This window comes from Rhyacophila brunnea, unplaced genomic scaffold (assembly GCF_057557595.1).
Source record: "Rhyacophila brunnea isolate RB1 unplaced genomic scaffold, BYU_Rbru_1.0 scaffold_17, whole genome shotgun sequence".
Classification (NCBI taxonomy): domain Eukaryota; kingdom Metazoa; phylum Arthropoda; class Insecta; order Trichoptera; family Rhyacophilidae; genus Rhyacophila; species Rhyacophila brunnea.
The window spans coordinates 27,027,357-27,050,166 of NW_028232827.1; the positions used below are offsets into that span (position 1 = coordinate 27,027,357).

Consider the following 22,810-nt stretch of genomic DNA (forward strand, 5'->3'; position numbering starts at 1 on the left):
TGCATTTTTCTAGTCATGTCTAAAATGCACGTTCTTGCTAGAATATATTTTTTATTATTTTGCTACCATTGCGAAAAAAAACAATTAATCCCGTTCTTCGCAATTCGACCCAGTGAATACAAATGTATTGTTATATTGCTAAGATTATGTCATGGTCATCATTCACAGCCGGTGTCTATACACCGCTGGTTGAAATCCTCCCTCAGTTTCTCGATCCCTAGCTCTATGATGCATGTAGGTATATCCACGAAATTCTATGAATTTTATTTTAAGGCGACTCGTGGTCTGTATGACTGAATTTGTTTCCGACCAATATATCCAGCTCACTGACATTTCATCAGCTTAGCGACATCTATCAGAGAGATCAATTTTGACGATACTAATGTCCAAATGCTAGTTTGATTATGCGAGCAATCTTATCATACTATCTACCTCAGTCAATAGTTCTATCAGTACATACTATAATTATGTCATATTATGCTATATAAGAACTTTCTCCTACAAATGTGACTCAACATAAATAAATAAATAAACAAATAAATACATGAATGAGTGAACGAACGAAAGAATAAATGAAATGAATGAAACAATGTATGAGTGATTGAATGAACAGAAGAGCGAATGAACGAGTGAATGAATGAATGTGAGTAAGTGAGTGAGTGAGTGAGTGAACGAAGGAGAGAATGAATGAATGAGAGAATGGGTGAGTGAGTGAGTGAATAAATGAGTGGGTGAGTTAGTGAGTAAATGAAATAATGAGTGAGTGAGCGAGAGAGTGGGTGAGCGAATGAGTGATTGAATGAACGAACGAATGAATGGATGAATGAATGAATGAGTGAGTCAAAGAGGGGGTGGGTTAGAATGAGTGAGTGAACGAATGAACGAACGAATGGATAAATGAATGAATGAGCGATTGAATCAGTGAGTGAGTGAGTGAGAGAATGAAATAGCACTCACAGAATTGATGAATTTTATATTCCCTCTAATATGAAAATTACGAGCGTGTGAATAATATTGTTATAGTCCTTATGAGTCGCCTAGTTATTACTCACATACTGCAATTTTAAAGGCATTAAAATATATAAGTATAAATAAAAATATTTGGGTATCAAAGTTACTTTAAATTACGTGAAAATCATTGACAAAGTTGACTGTTCGTGTCATAACTTAAATTTTTCAATGAATAATGTGATTTCTGTCCTCAAGGCCTTTCTAACTATTTCTCACAGTGCGCTGTGTGTCTGCAGCCTAAGCTTAGGAATATTATATGTATATATTAAAAAATAATGAAAATCGACTCACTCACTCATTATTATTCAAGGGGGTTCAATACTTTTCTTCTAACTACAAAAAACAGTGCTCTGGTGGTTTTATGCGATTATCTCATAACTCGATATTTGGAAAATGTGTGAGTTATGACTCTAGGCAACTCTTATAGCCTAGCTAGCCAGTCACTTTGGGAACAAGAATATCATTCACGCTTTCCCTCCACGGATTGTTTCAACATCATGAACCGGCAGTGCTCGAAATGGAAAACGTTACAAGCCGTAGCGGTCAAGTTGTCAATTTTATGTATACCTATTTTATAAAAATAAGTGTTAAATGGTCAGGTGATCAAGTTCATTTTTCCAGAGACGGAGCGATAATTTTGGGGATTTCATGAACCGGAACGGCGCTCCGGTGTTCTCCGGCCATTTTGTGCCATATGAACCAGAGATAAAACATGCGTTTCGGCAAGTGACATGCGATATGCTATAAAAAATAACCTACGTCGTTTAATAAAAAAAAATATATTATTATAAATAACTATTTATAAACAAAAATAAATTAACTTTATTCGCCAACGACCATACCATGTTGAAAGCACCGGTTCTCGTCCGATCACCGAAGTTAAGCAACATTGGGCGCGGATAGTACTTGGATGGGTGACCGCTTGGGAACACCGCGTGCCGTTGGCTTTCCTTTTTGCATTTTCCGGAAAATTATGCCTACCTTATACAACATACTCCGATAGAGTCGATATTTTGTAACTTAGCTCAGCTTTGATTTTATCATAAACAGTCCTATAATATAAATATCTTATGTATTTATTTTCAATTAATGACATAGGTAGGTACCATAAAATTACGTTTTTTAAATTCAATAATAATTGTGAGATTAGATTAAATTTCTTGTCCGAAAATACTTGTATGTGATGATCACATTGTTATTTATAATTTTTGATAACTAAAATATTAATAGGTATGCCCGTCAACTAAAAAAAATAATCTAAAGAAAGCGACTGGTTTAAAAATATCGCATTTTCAAAGAAAAATAAATACATAGCATTCAATCTCACCCTTAGTAGAATAATATGAGTATATAATATGTATACCCAGTTATGCGACTTAGTTATACCGGAATTATCTATTAATGCCATTTACTGTAAGATGTCTAGTGTATTTATATGCTGTTATAACTTTTTATTATTATATTGTTATCAGACAGTAAAGTTATTTCATGTTGGGCAACATTTTACTTGTTAGAAATTTCAGTTATGGAATTTAAAAACCATAATAAGTAATTATCACTAAACAGTGTAACAATAATAAATTAATCTTACTAGGTACTTTCCAAACTCGATAATCCGGTCAAATTATTATAAAAAAGATTCTGTTTTTCCGCTCGAAATATTAAATAAATTAATTAATAAAATCATCTTCAAAGAATTAAATTATAAAATCCGATGAAAATTTTCTTAGTTAAATGTTCTAATAAACAAGGAAAGTACAGTCATTTAATTTGCATACTGTTTCATCTGTTTTAATTGAGTAAACAATGAAATTTGCATAACAAACTCTCTAGATAAATGTAAAAATACACACAAACGCTTTTGTGTAGGATTATATTTCTGTCATATGTATATTATCAAAGAAGCTTCTTATAACGTCACTAAAACAATATAATAATAGAGGTAAGTACTCAATATAATTCAGGCATCCCAGGTATCTCATACCTACATATATAATGATATATGTGTATCTAAACATTTCGGTGAACCAGCACAGAAAGGAATCCCATGGATGCGGTTTCGTTCCTCATTCAAATAAAATATATGTTTCTGCAGTGGTCAGAGTAATTATTATTAGGTATGTAAAATAATAAGGATTATATAATAATAGCTGTTATGCTGTTTAAACAGTTTTTTCCCAATCTTTTTACACCTTCGGGCCGGAAAAACTAGCAGAAATATTTCGTGGACCGCTAACTCAGAAATAAACATTATTTCTATATCATCGTGTACCCATTAGTTTTTAAATTTAACATTGTAACAAGTAGACATAACAGTCGTATTATGTAAGCAGAAAGGTTTGAATCCAAATTCAAGAAAAAATATACCATGAAAATTCTCTAATATATAGTTTTAGAAAAAATGTGAAATCTGAAGCTGCATATTATTTGCCAGATTAGAATATTAATTGCAAACCGTGTCTTCAGTATTGCTTCGAAGAGACGAAGTGTTACATCCATTATGGTATACATCTATTTCGTTTTCATTACTTACCAGACAAAAAATGTAGGTACCTATGATATTTTTTTCGCTTCATTTTTTGGTATATGCATTTTTAACTGGACGATAATTATTTGCGGATATTAATTTATACAAAATTAATTTTATTAAAAAAAATACGCTAGCTTAATCAAATTATAAAATTGAGATAATTTATTCAATTTCTTATCACAGTACAACATTATTTATATAAAACAATACGTAGGTAGGAAGCATAAAGGCAGAAAGGCATACTTTTATATTATTAAAAAGAATACCTAAAATTCATAGTAAGTATAATTTATTATTGTACATATTATTTGAAAGTTTTGTAAATGAAGTAAGTTTTTGTAAATAATTGAAAAAATCTATGAGACTATTATTAATTCAAACGGTAGATTTAAAATTTAATTGTACGTCGCATTTTTGTTACCTATTTACCTACTATACCTAAATGTTTATGAGTAATAACAAAAAGTATGCAGTAGGTACATTATTATTAATAATTATTACCAAATTTAATTATATTTATTTTTATTGTTTTTAAATTTCCCGGGTTTCCTATAAAACAGCAGCTTACAAATTACCATGATGAAAGCGTATGCTGTAATACCGACAGCGCTCACAATAAAAATAAGCACCACTGCTACATCTATCAAAAGATATTCGTACCAGCGCAGATCGAGTATCGGAGATCTCATATGTGTGGCGCCACTGTGCCTTATCACGTATTCGATCCAAAACATGGCCGTCTCCATCGGCGTGTTGGGTTTATCTCTAAATCTTTTGGAGACATCTTTTGCTTTCAGTCGGTAGCTTGGGTCGCCAAGAACTTTGTCTAGTGCCTTTTTGAAAGTTATCTCTGAGAGATCTATGCAGTGACGTCCCTAGACAAAATGCCGCCCCTAGGCAGCGCCAAAATGCGGCCCCATTTTTTAAACAGTATTTTTTATCCTCCTTCCATGACACCAATATCAAAGAAATATGTTGTGTGGATACATCACTATCAAAATATATGTAGTCCTACAAACTTACCTGAAGAACGGTCAAAAATGGAACTACGAACTACGATAATAATAATATATTGTATCTACTTATTCAAATCTAATTCGCAAATTTCTATATTGTGTCATTGCTGGTCATCAAGAACGCTACGTCCAAGGACAATATAACCAGACATCGCAAACCCGACAAAAAAATTACAGTCCTGTTAAACCTTTTATGTTAATCAATACATTTTTTTTCCAACCAGTGAGGTAATTTTTTTAATGGATAGATATTTCCGTTATTACTAAGTTTAGATACCTATTTCTATATATAACTACTTATTCTTCTCGATTTGCCGCCCTTCGAGTAACTGCCGCCCCCAAGCGATGCTGAATCTGCCTACCCCCACGGGACGTCACTGGATCTATGTATGACACTTCCACGCCGTAGCCAAGTTTTGCCGCCTTTGCCACGTTGAGGAATTGATCTCCGTAGAAGGGTACGCCGACAATTGGGACACCGTAGTAAATAGCCTCTTGTGCTCCCAATAATCCTCCGTGCGTTATGAAGGCTTTAATTTTTGGATGAGCTGGAAAAAACGTAAAAAAAATATTATTAAGTATTTCCTACACGCTTTCGTGCGCTAAATTTGTAATGCCACGTTTTAGAAATAATATATACCCTTGTGTGTTCTTATATTTTTTCAGTAAGGTTGGTATGAATGCTGTATTCTTTTCAAACTAACTAAATTCAATATCTAAGCAATGAGCATGATTTACCTACCTAAGAAGTAACTTAGTAAATATGTAACATTCCATTTTATTGTAAAACAAAGTGAATAACAATATAGGTACGTAATGACATTTTTTCGGGATGTTGTCAGTAGATAGATAAAGTTATGTATGTTTAATACACACTCATTCGGGTTACGTACTCATGCACATTATATATTATTTTGAAATACATTTTAAGATAACAATTATTATTAATAATAATTGTAATGTTAAATATAACAAAGATTTTCTGTATTCAATTATTGTTTATATGAATGTCTTATCTTCACTAGAACAATTATGGATGCATGTATACACGTGGCCAGCGGCTATTTTCTTTGACGAATTGAATGAATGAACGCAAGTGAATCTTCAGAATGTTTAAAGGGAGGTTCTAAACAGTTCGAGTCAGTCGTACAATCATTCAAACGTACCAAAATAATTTTAAGATGCGTAAATTTATTATAAATTATTATCCAAAGAATAACAAAACCCCTGCAACTCACAACAAAATGGCCTATAATATTATAACCACTTAAGCAGATGTGCTTGTATACAAACAAGTAAACCACCAATAATATTCTTATGTACGAGGGTGGGTCAATAAGTCCTTAGAAAAGCCGACAGGTGGCGCGACTAGTACTGTAAGCGGTTTGTTTTCATGCAGCGGCACTACCGATTCAGTATGCTGCGAAGTTTCAATCAGATTGGTCGGGTTGTTGTGTGTTTCTCATACATTTAAAAAAAAAATTTGCTTGTGGAAAATGGAAAAATGGAAAATGGAGAAAATTGAGTTTAGAGCTGTTATTAAACATTTTAATATAAAAGGGTTAACAGCAAAGGAAATAAAAAATGAGTTGGATTTAGTTCACGGCATATCTGCTCCTTCACTTGCAACTATTTATAACTGGTTAAATGAATTTAAATGTGGTCGTACATCAACAAAGGATGAACCACGCTCAGGACGTCCTGTAGAGGTGACTACACCAGAAATGATCAATAAAATCCACGATATGGTGTTAAGTGACCGAAGATTAAAGTTGAGTGAGATAATTGAGGTTACAGGGATCTCAAAAGGTAGCGTCATTTCTATTTTACATGACAAATTGGGCATGAAAAAAGTTTCTGCAAGATGTGTGCCGCGTTTGCTCACAGTCGACAATAAACGCAATAGGGTGGTGGCCTCTAAAGCCCTGTTGTCGCTCATGCAACGCAATCCGGATGAATTTTTTCGTCGCTTTGTGACTGTAGATGAAACATGGATACACCACTATACTCCCGAGACGAAAGAACAGTCAAAGCAGTGGATTGCGAAAGGCGAACCATGTCCAAAGAAGGCGAAAACCGTAAAATCAGCTGGTAAGGTTATGGCTACTGTAGTTTGGGATGCACGTGGAATTATTTTCGTTGACTATTTGGAAAAAGGAAAAACAATAACAGGGGATTATTATGCATCTTTATTGGACCAGCTAAAAAACAAAATTGAAGAAAAACGGCCTCATTTAAACAGGAAAAAAATCCTCTTTCATCAGGACAATGCCCGTGTTCACACATGTTTACGATCAATGGCTAAAATTGAAGAATTGAAGTTCGAATTGGTCGACCACCCACCGTATTCGCCAGATTTAGCCCCCAGTGACTTTTTCCTTTTCCCAAACTTAAAAAAACAACGTTTTTTTTCAAATGAAGAAGTCATCGATCGGACAAATGCTTATTTTGAGGACCTTCCGAAAACTTATTTTTCTGACGGTTTAAAAAAAATTGAGAAACGTCTAACCAAGTGTATTGAGCTCCAAGGAGATTATGTTGAGAAATAAAAAAAAAATACAAAAATAAAAACTGTTTTAATGCTTTTTTCTAAGGAATTATTGACCCACCCTCGTATCATCACTGTCTTCGTCAATAGTAAGAAAGAGATACGTTGTTATATGTACTAGGTATGTTTGTAGCTGGAAAATATGGTTTTCAATTTATTTTTTATTCTAAGGGGGCATGAAAATCAGCCATTGCCTACTGCTCACTACTAAATAAGGATTATATAGATTGTATTGCAACAAGGTTGTATTTTTAATATTACTATGCCATTAAGAGATGCAAAAAACATTGAAATTAGGTTGGTATATTTATTATATGAAACCATAATAACGTTTGTCTATCTTCTATCTTATTAAAAACTCATATTCCCATGTTATACAATGATCATTTTATTATTATGTAGCTTTATTATTCGCATAATCCAAAAGTATCTCTTATATCGTGCAACATAATATAATATTGAAAAAATTTAGTTTTACTGTCTAATGAAAAAAAAATGTTTTCAATTCGTGAGGCTTACCAGCGCATCTATTCCATACAAAAGACTGCTTTCTGCCACTACGGCAGCTTTCTAGGGTAGGTTTGTATCGAAGTATTAGCTACTTGTAATAATTGTTACAATAAGTACTATGTTTTAACTACAATGTTTTTGTATGTACACATTTCTACTGTTTAATAATTTACTATCTATCTCTATACTGATCTATCTCTTCTTTTATGTAATACTGTTTTATATTTCTTTATTTCCAAATGTCATGTTGTGAACATCTTAAACTTATAATTTGTAATGTCCAAAATATGTTACAAATAAATAAATTGAAAATTGAAATTAACAGCACCTCTCTTGGCTATGCTAAATTTTAGAACGAGCTAGACAGTTTTAACTATTTATGCGGCTAACTTTTTGTAATTGTTACAATAAGTGCGGCTGAAAGCAGTCTTGTGTATAAAATAGATGCGCTGGAATGCATATGGAATGACGTTAAAGAGAAGTTGTTATCTTATGTTTACTGAAAACATTATTTTGTAAATTATGATTAGAGCTATAATATCAAAATATTTACAAAACATGCACGCATTCATAAATATAAATATACATTAGCAGAGAGAATTTAAAACATGGGTCCTCCACCTCCCATTTATTAGCACTTACGTCAATATTTGTATTTTGTATGATATCTTAAAAAATATTCTATTTAATATAATAATATCATTCAATAAAAGTTTTCTCTAGCCTCTCACCTATTTAATATATTATATGGTTGTCATCCTTACCTAATATTTCTGCTTGTGGTAACCATTTAGATAAATATACATTATTAGACGTCTTGGGTCGATTTTCATCGTTTTCCCATTTCCACAGCACTCTGACCTTTGTCTCAGAAAACACTTTCAAAATGGCAGATAACTTCTTTGCCGGAAGTCTGCTGCTCTTTACTATAGTGCCAAAACTGAAGAAAATGAAGCCTTCAGGTGCCTCATCCATAAACTTTTTCAGGTCCTAAAATTAAATAAATGATATTTTAATAGATATTGCGTGTAACAAACTGTACTATAACATTGTGACTGCTACTAATTTATTAATTTTGAAACGTATTTCTACTTATTAAATTAACAAAATAATAATTACTATATAATAATATATTAATTTATTGTATTCTTATGGCCTTTACAATAAATTAATTCATACAGATTGTAATAAAAGTGAATGCATTTTTTCATGTGAGGTAGATTTAGTCATAAAGAACAGTTTGGGAAAACGTTATCTAAGATTTTTCCGCCAATCGATATCAACGGACCTTCAGTCTTTTGGATTTTCAGATATCTGTTACGATGAAAGTAAAAAGGTTTGATGTTGTTTGGATTGTTTAAATTTTTCTACCAAATAATATATAATTTCATTATGTATGACATACCGGCTCTTGTTTATTCAAATTATAATAACCACAATCTTTGAGAAAATCGTGAAAAGTCATGAAAATAACAACTATTAATAACGTATCAACTACAGCATTTTTTATTAAGTTGCTAACATATTATTTTCTTTGTGAGTACACGCCTTATTAGTAACTTAACTTGGGTTGACAACATCATAAATTCAGTTAATACATTATTATTGCCTTTTATTTATGCTGTGTGGACGGAGTTAGTGACAGAAACAGTCGTCAACTAACACAACAACCCGTTAAAATAATTTATGATATTTTTATTTTATTGTGTTAGTGACATTTTTAACTGTGCGCATAAGTCTTTAGGTAGGTAACATTATTTACAGTTAACTTACTCTCTTCTACTATTAATTACTTGATTAATTATTTAAATCAATGATATTTAGTGTTTTTTAATAAATAATTTAGTTGAGATATTTAGATTATTTTAGGTCTCGAAATGGACCGCAGCACATCGGTGCGCATTTCCTGGTCATGAAATCCTTGAGATTATCGCTCCGTTTTGTGGAAAAATTAAATTGACGATCTGAACTAAGTAGGACATAGGTATATCAAAAATCTGACATACTTATTTTGATAAAATATACATAAAATTAGAAAAAAAATGTTAGTCTCCGGTTAGTAAAATAATTCATTTCATGCGCTGCAATATTTGAGATCGATATCAAATTTCATGGTGATTCAATTTCACGGTGTAAACGTTGTACAAAGTAAATGCACTACATTCATTTACAATCAAACTATATATTATATTCTTGTTGTTTAATTTAATAAAAAACATTTTTTTTGTAGTACTAATTTCACTTTTAATCAATAAAATTGGACCGGTTTCATCCACCTCAGAGGGACATTTTCAACTAATGAAATTGAAATAATTGAAAATGTTCCTCTGAGGCGGACGAAACCGGTCCTAATTTATTGTATAAAAGTGGAATAAAGACCTACTACAAAAAATGCGTTTTATTAAATTAAACAACAATACAATGCAGTTCCACCATGAATTGACAGTTAACTACATAAAAGAAATTTTATTTTCAATTGAAAATACTAATAATTGAAATAATTATTACCAACCAAGAGAGAATTAAAATAAATCAAAATAACACTATGTATTAGTATCCTTCATAACTATTCACTATGGTTTTAGAATGAAAATGATAATGAATATATTCTAAAAACATATTTTTTACAGATAATATCTATTTATTTTCTTATTACTACATATTATTATATTAATGCAAGCAGTGACGTCCCTAGACAAAATGCCGCCCATGGGCAACGCCATAGTAACGCCCCATTTTTTATAGACTATTTTTTATCATCCGTTCACGTGTCATTTCTGGTCACCATGTACGTCGAAGGGCGACGGAATTAAACTAGATATCGCGAACCCGACAAAAAAAAATTCAATCCTGTTAAACCTTTTATGATAATTAATACATTTTATTTCCAACCAGTGAGCTGATTTTTTTATGGAAAGATATTTATTAGGTACTAATTTTTAGGTAGCTATTTCTATATAGGTATACACCAAATGATTCTCCTCGATTTGCCGCCCCTCGAGTAACTGCCGCCCCAAAGTGATGCTCAAACTGCCTACCCCTACGGGACGTCACTGAATACAAGTGAATATCATTTGATCTAATTGTATGCGAGGTAATCAGGGAAAGAGGCGTATCAGTGAAGTAAAATGTGCAAAAAAGGGCAAAGTTATAAACGTACAATACAACAATAGTTATGTAATCATAATTTTTAATGCTTTGATTATTTTTAAAGCAAGATATCAATAGTAGGTATGTACTTTCTAATGAAGCAACCGTATCGTCTGCTTCTTTAAAAACCGTCCCTGCTCTCAAAGTTGTAATATTTGTATATATTGTTCTTTATTGTGTGCCGCCCTTATGCTATGTATGACCTGCGTACCCCACGGGACGTCGTCGTTTATGATAAAATGTAATCCGTAATACAATTTCCACGATGAATGGAAAATTAAGTATTTTAACTTGATAGTGAAAGACAAGTAGCATTTTTAATTTACTAGGTATTTTTTTTATTCAACGAATAATTCATAAGATTTAAGAATGTAACATTCTAATAAATATTGAACATGGATAATTTTATTAAGCGCTTCAGTAAGTATTAAAAGCCATCAGTTAACATTTGTCGCAATTAAGTATGACTCCTTTAGTATAGTGGTATATGTGCGTGAGTGCGATACCCGAGAGATGCAAGTTCGATTCCTGCGGGGTGTCTTACTTTCTTTTTTTTTATATTTTTGCTATTGGTTATAATATATTTTCTCAAAAGGGTTTTCAAAATTATGTATGTAGGTACAAGTAGCATTGTTTAATTTGTAACGCCCCATTGTCCTCACTGATATAATATAATATGTTTGATATAATAGTTCAGTGACGTCCCGTGGGGGTAGACAGATTGAGCGTCGCTTGGGGGCGGCAGTTACTCGAAGGGCGACAAATCGAGGAGAATCATCAGATACATATAGAAATAAGTACCTTAACTTAGCATCGATGGAAATATCTTTTCTTTAAAAAATTCAGCTCACTGATTGGAAACAAAATGTATTAATTAACATGAAGGTTTAACAAGACTGTATTTTTTTTAGGGTTCGCGATGTTTAGTTTACTTCCGTTATCCTTGGACGTCACGTCCTTGATGACCAGCGTGTAGTTTAGATGTTAGTGTAGACACGTGTAGTTTTGCGAATTATATTTGAATTATAGGTAGGTACAACCTTACCTAATTAATTTATACAAATATTTTTGCCAGTCACTCGCAAGTTTTGAAAGGTGTCAGGTGTAATTTGAAATGTACCTGAAACCGTGGACTCGCAATATTGTCTATTGAAGTAGAGATGGCATTTAAATTAGATGTAGTGGTATATATTTTGTTAGTAATGTACCCATATAACACATGTAACTGTCAGTATATTAGCGATCAAATATCTATTTTTTTAATGTATCAAATTATTCGACCGCAATAATAATTTCTCAGCGACTCATATAACGGAAAACAAGTATACTGTTTAGCAGGATCAGCAGATTGATTGGCGATATGAAATACGGTATCGCAATGGAAAATTAGTCGAATATTCCTTTCCCATAGTATAATGTTATATTATGACACAAAATAAAATTCACAAGCTACTCGTATTTAAACCGCTGACTCGTTCAATATAATTATGTACGGGAATATAATTTTATGTATTACTTTTGACTGTATAAATAACGAATAATGATTTATCAAAATGTCACTCGAATCTAAGTACCTGGCTCGTAACTATCTCAGTAGATAATAAATGTACTGTCATTGTATTTATACTATTGTACCGATCGTTATGCTGCAAATAAAACTCGCTCCTGTATACATCTTCGACTTCTTCATCATCATCCTCAACACCATAACCCACACATCGAACACCACAGTGGTGACGCCTACACACATTTCTTAGACATTGGAGCCATGAAAGGATGATAAAAAATGCGGCAGCATTTTGGCGCTGCCTAGGTGCGGCATTTTGTCTTGGGACGTCACTGCTTGTATTAATATAATATGTAGTAATAAGAAAATAAATACAATAATAATGACAATGGGAGAATTGGACAAGTTGGACATACCTGTTATAAATAATAATAATAAGTAAGAAAATGAAAATATAAATCGTTTTTGTTTTAATGATGATCTTCGTAGATAACGAAAATTTCCGCTAAAGTATGGTTATAAATCTTGACAAACACTTTAATTATTTTCAATTGATTCATGTCGCCTCTTCGTGTGTATTACTAATTGTACTGCCGCAAGCATCAATAGTGTCACAGAATGAGACGTTGCATTTCAATTAAGATCAATAATGCTTCCAGTACGTTACACTACTCAGAGTGTCGATAATGTTACTATGTTCAATCTTGGCAAGCAATGAGATAAATGAAAATTATGTTATATTGTATGTACTGACATAGCACTGGATGAATAGCATGTCAAGTTACGTTAAAACGAAATAACGTCAATAGTGCCTACATCCTTAAACCATAACACAATGACAGTTCCATCCAGGGCTTCGAACCGGAACTGAACCGAAAACCGGAAAACCGTTATTTTTGTCGGAACGAAAACCGGTACCGAACCGGAAAACTGTTCAAACACGCGCGTTAACATGATCTTAATCCCCTATTTCTTTTCTTTTATTTTGTTAACTGTCAATTCATGGTGGAACTGCATTGCATTGTTGTTTAATTTAATAAAAATCAATTTGTTTGTAGTACGTATTCCACTTTTAATCAATAAATTAGGACCAGTTTCGTCTGCGGACGGATTTCGGCGGACGAAACTGATCCTAATTTATTGATAAGTGGAATAAGTACTACAAAAAAATCCGTTTTATTAAATTAAACAACAATCCCAACTTTATGTTGTCGTAGGTGTAAAAATTAATCACTCGGAGCTGAACCGAAAACCGAAAAAACCGTAATTTTCTCGCAACGAAAACTGGAACCGAACTGATATATATATATTTTATTTAAACCGAAACGAAAAAAAATAACGGTTCGAAGCCTTGGTTCCATCATCATTATTGTGAACATTTTTTTTTAAATTGATGGTAAAAGTGTGCAAATGGCAAAATATAAATAATTTATATAAACTCTTAACAATTTAATGGTTACTATATCACTGATGAACTGAAATAATTAACGCATTGTGGATCCATTAAACTGAGCAAGATAGATTTATAGTAGATCCATCACTTGCTATAATATCATTGGTTAATTTAGTAAAAATACAGTACCAGCAATGGTAACACGATTTGTCTACATAGGTAATCTATAAGGTTTTCAATTCCAGGAAATACACACAAATTTTCGTTGTTGGTGTTTGCATAGATAATCTGTAGATATTTTATTATTATGATTTATATGATTTGTGTTTTCAACTATTAATTGAGCTCTCACTTATTTTTTTAATAATTATGCATTATTTCTTATTTACCCAAAAATCGGTTAAGTAACGACTAATAAGCTACTTTGTTTTATTGAAATATGTATTTGGTGATTAAAATAATAGAAATTCACTCACTTTTGGCAATTCCTTCAATTTCTTTATATGTACTCCTCCAACTTCCACGATACCAGGAACATTTGGTCGTACAGTATCTATACTGAAATGATTATTGGTCAGTATCAAAGAAACGTTTCGCTCCAAGTCCTCAACATTTGGAAGAGGCTTCAACAAGTGACCGAAATGTCTCTCAGCCAAAATCTGTTGCTTTGGCAGGTAGAAATACTTCCTTCCTACCAAATCGCTCAATGTATACACGGTATTAGCAACTCTTTGCCACAGATTCATAGTACCATAATGATTATAGAACTCGAAAGGCGTTGCTGCTAGCACCAAGGGGCTTCCCATTTGTCTATTTATATAATGGCCAACTCCAAAAGATGATAGCATGACAACTGGGGTATTGTACTTGTGAGCCAAGAGCAGAAAAGCTTCTTGTAGGAATGCTTCGGCTATTATTAGGTCGTATTGCGAATTGTCGTTTTGGATGAAATCTTTGATGTTAGTTGAGTTAAGGCCAGTTTCTGTAAACCATAATAGATCCTCCCACCGATATAGGTGTTCTACAAACAACGAAGGATGCGTTTCCTGCTCGTATTCCATTTCTTCGTCAGATGGATCTGTAAATTTAAAAAAAATCAAGTTAATGGCTCACCGAACCGTATCCGGTCTTAATCAATTAATTAATGAATTGGTTGTAAAGCATCAGATTTTTTATGACTGGGAATGTGTCTTTATTACGCAATTTACCTTTTAATTAGATATTAGTATTACCATCCCAACATGACTTCTGGTCAGCCAGCACCTGCCGAAGAGTCGGAGGCGGATCTGGTTCCTCGAATGGAGTCAGTAATGTTACATCATGTCCTCGCACCGCCAGCTCCCTCACAATGCTTTGTGTGAAGATGGTGTGAGATTTGATAAACACGGGGAGTACAGCCAAAATTCTTGCGGATAAAACATTATTTATAAAACATAAGAGCGTCACTATGAAAACACTTTTTAAATAATGGTTGAAATTCATTTTTCTCCTAAGTAATTTAATTTAATATTATTGTTTTACATACCGAGGGATAGATTCCTAAAATAGGTAAAAAAAATATGTTATTACTTGATTACAACTTTGTATTGTATATGTATAAAATATCTTCTTGTATGTGTGTATATGTGACTATTCCTGTTTTTATTGCTTAGAAATTTTAAATAAATTTATAATATTACTAGATATATATACCTATACACTATTATTATTTTAGTTTTTCTAAACCAAAAAGGCGTTAGGGATTATTTGGCAGAAATAAGTTATGTTGGGTTGTTTAGAGTGACATCTTTAGTGTCTCAAAAGTGCATCAGCTAGAGTTATTCTGTCAATCTTTTAAAACTATTTACCTAGCTGCAGAATACAATAATTATTGAATTTGTATTTATCATTACTTTATTAACCTGCCAACTCTACTCTACTTAATAAAAAGCCAATGTTTTTAGTTTTAGTGAAATGAGAACCTGAGATTTAAACTACGTTTTCTCTTATAGTATGTAAATTTTTTAATGAATTGTTTTAGCATATACTCTAAATACGCGGTGAGGTACATATTCACACACGCGCGTTAACATGATATTACTTCCTACTTCATTTATCGTTTGTCAATTTATGGCTATGGCTGTATGTTGTAGCTTAACCACTGGGAAATGCCAATAGAAATGGCGTATTTCAAAAAAAATCTAAGGTCAATAACTATTATAAAACAATCATTATTCGTAGGATGTTTATCACATTTCAATGGTCAAAAACATAGCTTATAATCAGTACCATTATAATTATCTTCAAATGTGTTAATCGTGCCCATTTTTTGAATAATAAAATGCCTAATTATAAAATATAATTTTTTATCGTAAATATTTCACTAACATTAATTTTACTAATGGTTTTGTAAATGCGTTTAAAAATTAATAAATCTAAAAAATCTTAACACCACTGCACATGGACGTACTGAAATATGTATATTATATTCTAAAACATTAGATCGAGAGGTTTAAAAGAATACTAGTTTATGTAATAAAAATACTTTATCCAGTCATCAAATGTTTAAAATAAATATAAAGGATAATAAGGCTTCAAAATTATATAAATGGATTATCTACAACGTTTAAGGAATTAATATTGTATACGATGGCTCATAGACCGCCAATATAAATTCATTTCTGTATTTGTTCCTTTTACATGCAGTTATTTGTGTAATAACTGATAATGTGAATTCTTTAATTGTTTTTCCGCAACTTCTAAGTCATTCTCTTCTTTCGTGTTTCAAATAATTTTCAATATATTAATATGTAATGATTGATTACACATTGCCGTCCATTTACGGTGAATTCAATAACGGTTTATATTAATTGGGAATACTCGTTTATTATTTTAATACTTTATGAAATTGCCTTCTTGAGTGAATGTAATATTGTTTTGAATTTTTATTTAATAGATACGGGTAATAAGTGTAAAGTTTTAAACTGAAATATGCAATTTAAAGACTCAAAGCAAATGGTTATATTACCTTAATAGTAAAATTTTCTTGGTCTTTACTTTCACATATTTAAGTTTAATATATAGTAAAGGTTTATTTGTAATACATATTCATTAGCAATATGCATCAGCATATAGCATTAGCATTCTAAAATATAATATTAATTTTAAATGTAATTATTACTGTTTTAATTATTTATCGTGATACAACTTTATATCTTTAATTAAAACACGTTATCAGTCAACAGTATGTAGGTAATTTTAAATATGCACAGTAAAAGTATTTTATTTAAATGATGGTAATATTATCATGTCAGATAGACATTATTTGAAATAAGTATGTATTATACTTACTATATTATGACAGATAATTACGTATCCGTTAATAATAATATTTATTTAGTTTTTTTGTATTTTTTTAGTTCTTCCTATCGTATTGTGGTTAAGGTGTTTTGACAGCAAAAACCAAACTAAAATCTAACAAAACCTACTGAAAAACAACCTAAAACTTAACACAACCTACTTTTGTTTGAGGTACAGTAGGTTGTGTTAGATTTTGGTTTGGTTTTTGGTCTCAAAAGAGACCACAATCACAATATGAAGTAGGTACTATAAAATTACTTTTTGTACGTAAGTATGTATTATAATAATTGCAAACACGTACGTTATAATTAATATATTATATAAAGGCGATTCTTCACGACAACGACTCGTATCTTTCTTGCTTTGCCAAGTTTTAATAAAACAACGAACGCTCTTATCATTTTTCAAACATTATAAAAACAAACACTCAAGAGTAATATACAAATTTACCTACTCCGTGGAAAATAATTGAATTTATAATTAAAACATTTTCATATTACATATTGTTATATTACAATTTTATGTATACTTGTTTTAGATGTTATTAGGGTACTGTTCGGTTATCAGGAATACAGCGGAAAACACATTTTGAAAATACCCGATATACTGGATTATTTGTATATTTGAGTTAGTTTAGGTTAGGTTAGGTTAGGTTAGGTTTGGTTAGGTTAACCTAACAAATAATCCAGTTTATCAGCTATTTTCAAAATGTGTTTTCCGCTGTATTCCTGATAACCGAACAGTACCGTTATTAGTTATAAAAAGAGTGATGAGTAATGAATTATTTGTATGCTGTTTAAGGGTCCACATGCCCAACGTAGGTGAAAATGGAGATTTTATGGTATTTTAAGAGCATATAACACAAATAACTGCATGTGAAAGGAACAAATACCGAACTGAATTTATATTGGCGGTCTATGAATGAGCCATCGTATAGAATATAAATTTTTCCATGAGGATCAATTCACATTAAAAACGTTGAGAGAATGCTTTCAAGTGTTTCGATATAAAAATGTTTATAAATTTCTCTCTAATAATTGTAGTCGAAACTCTAATCAGCAATCACTAATCGTTTAATGTATATACTTGGTTAATATTATATTATTTTTATAGCTGAGAATTGGTGATTGAAAACTGAACACTTCACTGATGATTTTATATAATAATACTTAGTATCGTTTTGTTGTCAAATTATACCGGTCTTTTTAATGTTTATCACGGGATTCTATAATAGAAACAGAATATTGTGACATTCAATTCATTATACGAACTGAACATCGAGACAATCTTGTGATTACTGAATTGTCTGATTATACTGTGTGGATCAGTGATTCTCAACCCGCTCACCGGGGTTAGAAGTTCTGCTTGAATTTGCAAAGCTTGCGAAAAATAGTACGTACAACAAATCTTTTTGTAAATATAGTAAAGGAGGTTTAACGTTAATAGTAAGTAATGAAACATGTAAAATGTTAAGTTTAGCTAGATATTTAATTTAAATGAGTTTTACTACAGAATAAAACTTTTGTAGTTCCAACGAATAGTATTGAAGGGGAAAAAATATAAATTCAGTTATCAGTAATGAACAGCACCACAAAATATTATTATGTGCTATACTAATTATTTACTTACTATTCACTGTTTTATTGGTTTCTTTGAAGCGTATAGTAAATTTGCCATTGTTGCAGTAAATTTGTTAATGATAATGATGGACTTGCATTTGTAGCGGGAAATAACCTCGGGCCTTGTCATCAATATTTCGACAACGTAAGAAGTAACAAGTTATTTAACTATCACATAATTATCCCATTTACAGTCAGCATATTCTACATGTGTCTAATATAGATTCGTGCAGCGTGCATGAGATCGATGCAACTTGTGATCGCGCAACAAAGACGCAAACGGTTTTGCTACAATTTTGCGTGCATCAGAGAGAGACAGTTTATGAATTACAGACAGGTAAATAAATTAAGACAAATAATATGATATAATGTAATTTCCCCTCCCAATATTGATTTTACTACAATTTTGTAACGTTTAATGTTTTAAGCGTTCCGCCAAACAAAAAAGTTGGGAATCACAGGTCTAGATCAACAATTTATGAAATGTATGAAACGAAAGCAGCGTGCGTTCTGTATAGGTACATACTATGTTTGTCTCTGTTATTCGATGGAAAATTAGAAAGAGAAAACCAACAGCTGAAATTTAATGTTACAGTTACAAAGTTGGTATTTGTTCAATTCTTTTTCATCGTTTTGGTTATTTAGTTATAGAAGAATTTCAACAATATTATTGGAAACAACTCATTATGATTTGTGGTTTCTCTTAAAATTGTGTTTCTCTTAAAATATAATAATTTTATTTTTGCTTGGTTTGTATTTGTTTTAATATATATTATACATAATTATATTGTATATAATTTACCTAGAAATATATGATGTGTACAGGATTGGTATGGTAACTAGAGTCTAATTGAGGCGTCTAATTCCAAAAAGCGATAAGTCCACATTTGGTCAAAATCGAGAAAAAAATACACACGTATTCTTTGTATAATTTTACACAATATGTATTGATCTATAAATTCCAAAACGCGACATAATCCTACGAAAAAAAATATTTTAAGTCTAGATTTATTACAAAAAGCACCAAGTCCGTGTTTCATATTATTTAAAGCTTGGTTGATTTCGCGCGTGTTTAAGTCAACCAATAAGGGAACGTTCAATATTGAAAAGGGCGTCTCCCATGCTGTAGCATCTGGTAAACTCATGACAGTGCCACGGAAATATGTGCCTTATGCGGAGTAAATTTAAAAGTGAGCTACAAATAGCGCTATGTCCAATTTTATTTTGCCTATATTTATTACATTTAAGAGTTTATCGGCTGAAACAAATTGCCATTTGGTTCTAATTTCCACATAGAATACAACGGAAAAAATAATCTCACATTAAAACAAATAATTGAAACTTGAAACATAAAAACGTTGTTTCCCGAAAGTATTGAATTTTGGACTTGTCGCTTTTTGTAATTAATCGCCTCAATTATCTGAATATAGCTCAGGTTTCCGTCCCTGTCAGAGAAACAACTTCTTTTTTAAAATAGCTAATAATAATTATTACCCTGCGAGCTCCTAGCCATAGAATACGTTGATGAAAATATTCACAAAAGTTTTACACGTAGATTATCAATCATCATAAATTTTACTATATTTTTCTTTTCCACCGTCAAACGGTACACTTTTTTGAGGAGATTGACTATAATATGTGTGTTCGTGGTAATATTATTAGTTGTTACACACAACGGCCGTTTCCCTTTTTGTCAATTTCCAGTTATTCAATAAAAATGTCTTATTACTCTTTTATAAGTAAAATTTATTAAAAAAAAAAATGTTATAATATTAATATTATTAGTATACAAACAAATATTTCGAAATAATTTTTTCAGAAATTTTAAGTACCTACGTATAAGAAAGATGACATTTTTAATGACTCGCTAACATAATTTATTACGAAAATGGAAACTGCAATTTTTGTTTCTGAGCTTCTTACTTGTAGCTATTTTATTTTGAAACTGTTTGTTCAGTCAACACACACTATGATTATTTGTCGACGAATTCCACAGAGAATATAATAAATTTTTAATTCTGTTCCACATTAAACAATATAATATTTAAAAAAATCGAGATAGGTACTGACTACATAATGTTTTATTATATTGAAGTTTGAAACATTCTTCTGTCGTATATTGAAATACAGTTTATATTATATCAACATAGTATATACATATTTCAATTTAATCTTCAATCTCGATACAATCTAATAAATTGCACTTACTAAAACTTGAAATGACAGTTATAGACAAAGCGAAGCGAATTCTTTCGAATTGGGTTGCAGAAATTTTCCATTTCATTAAACACGTTACTTATATAATAGATGAAACAGTGTTTAATTCAAAATTCTCTGAAAGAAACTTGTGTTACAAAATTGTCGGTTATTAAAAATGCAGTTTTTATTCATTACTGTATTTTAATCTCTTAATGCATAGCGCAGTCTAAATTGAATTAGGATTAATAAATAAACCCTTTACAACCCCTGAATGCATGATTTTTTTTTTTTAGTTAAGATATAAGGTCTTAAGATATATTTCGTGAAAATATACATTTATAATATGATAATGAAATTTGTTTCTTTGCTGAAATTAGTATAATAATATTAAAAATAACAATGATTTATTCTGAATATAACGTTTAAAATCCAAATTTCACACAATATGTCAAATAATTCGGGTCCAGTAGGTACCATCTATGATAGTTTTTAAAATTTATTATTTAAAAAATATCATTAGTCATCGACAAATAGAATTTCCTTCTGAAAAAATGGAAGTCACTAAAAGTGCAGAATTAAAATACAATCTGTAGCATATATGTCAGATGATGCACTAGAGGGTTTAAAGACAATTCGTTTTTAATATTCTCATATTAGAAAAAACAATGGTTGATTTTATATAAATTTTTAATTCATTCAAGTATAAAAATATACACATACAATGCAATGAAATAATATAATAGTGTGGAGTATAACTCAAAATTTCGAAGAAAGAAGGCAATTCCAAATAATGAAATAATTTAAATTAATAATACTACGTAATTATACATTATTGTTACAAGTATATTAGGTTTTATACTACACGTCACACGAGTATGCAATATAATCATAACGTTTTATCACAGACGTGTTTATAGCCAGAAAAAATGTTGACATCATTTTTTTATTTTTATTTTTACCTAATCTAATTTTTTATGCTGCAGCTACGAGTATTTAAATATTATGTTTAATAAATAAAAATAAAGTTCTCAATTTTCCATAATAAAGATAATTACTAACAATAATTGTAGAGATAAATTTGTAATGTCTTTAGATGTTATATTTGAACACTGATATCATTTTATTGTTTCTTTAGTTTTAAGCAATAATGACATACATACTTCGAAACAACTGAGAAGTATTTATAATAGTAAATACATAATAAAATTTAATTAAAAATTTAATAATAATTTAAATTTTATATAAAATTAAGAATTGAATTGAAAATTAATAATAAAAGTTTGTTTGCACTTGGGTTGTTTTGAATTATGTATAAATATTGAATAACCAATGAAATCATAGTAAAAGTAGGTATTATTAATAATTGAATAAAAAAGATAGCTTAATAATTGAAAAAATAAATAATGACACGGTAATTGAGTCAAAATTTTCCATCATATTGTTTGAATACTAGTCAAATAATTTTGAATTGACCGCTTACGAAATTTAATCAATTATTGCCAGTATCCTACTATTTAAAATTAAATTCACTCGCTTTAGGGTAAGTACCTAAGTACTGTTGGACATAAAAAAATACTTTAGAATAATATCACTTTTGTGACAGTCTTCATAGGTACAGCATCTTTTGACACTTATGATTAATATAGATATATACAGCAGGCATCTCCAACTTCAAGTAAACTGTGATCTACGATCCAATATCAAAACTGGCAATGGGCCGCCTTACTCTCTTCTTCAACTTATTATTAATGTATTATATTGGTTGATAACAGTGGAGCGTTTTCACTCTTTGTGAAAGTCATTGCACTCGTCGCCAATTTTTTTAAGAGCCCATTGCGCAACGGTAAGAAGGAGAAAACGCATCAAACTCGGGGATTCGCACTTTCTCTATCTATCATTCCTGCTGCAGGCCTTAAGTGATGCAATACGAATTAAGTGATACAATTGGGTAACGCGCGCTTCTCAAAGTCTCAATGATATCATATTTT

General features: G+C 30.9%; 2 protein-coding genes and 1 non-coding gene across 3 annotated transcripts in view; 2 read left to right on the forward strand and 1 right to left on the reverse strand.

Moving 5' to 3' along the window:
* Positions 1 to 22,810, forward strand: part of LOC147073889 (uncharacterized) — a 670,186-nt gene that overhangs the window by 242,529 nt on the left and 404,847 nt on the right. The gene's annotated exons all lie outside the window — the stretch shown is intronic.
* Positions 1,840 to 1,958, forward strand: LOC147073892 (5S ribosomal RNA). The gene has a single exon (XR_015070417.1). It is a non-coding gene; the product is annotated as a 5S ribosomal RNA (ribosomal RNA).
* On the reverse strand, positions 3,814 to 18,225 carry LOC147073893 (UDP-glycosyltransferase UGT5-like). The gene is made up of 6 exons (XM_085944315.1): positions 18,091 to 18,225; positions 14,898 to 15,204; positions 14,142 to 14,743; positions 8,380 to 8,605; positions 4,938 to 5,105; positions 3,814 to 4,397 (listed from the first exon to the last, which is right to left on the reverse strand). Exons 2-6 carry the CDS (start codon positions 15,145 to 15,147, stop codon positions 4,048 to 4,050), a joined length of 1,596 nt encoding a protein of 531 aa, XP_085800441.1. The 5' UTR covers positions 15,148 to 15,204; positions 18,091 to 18,225; the 3' UTR covers positions 3,814 to 4,047.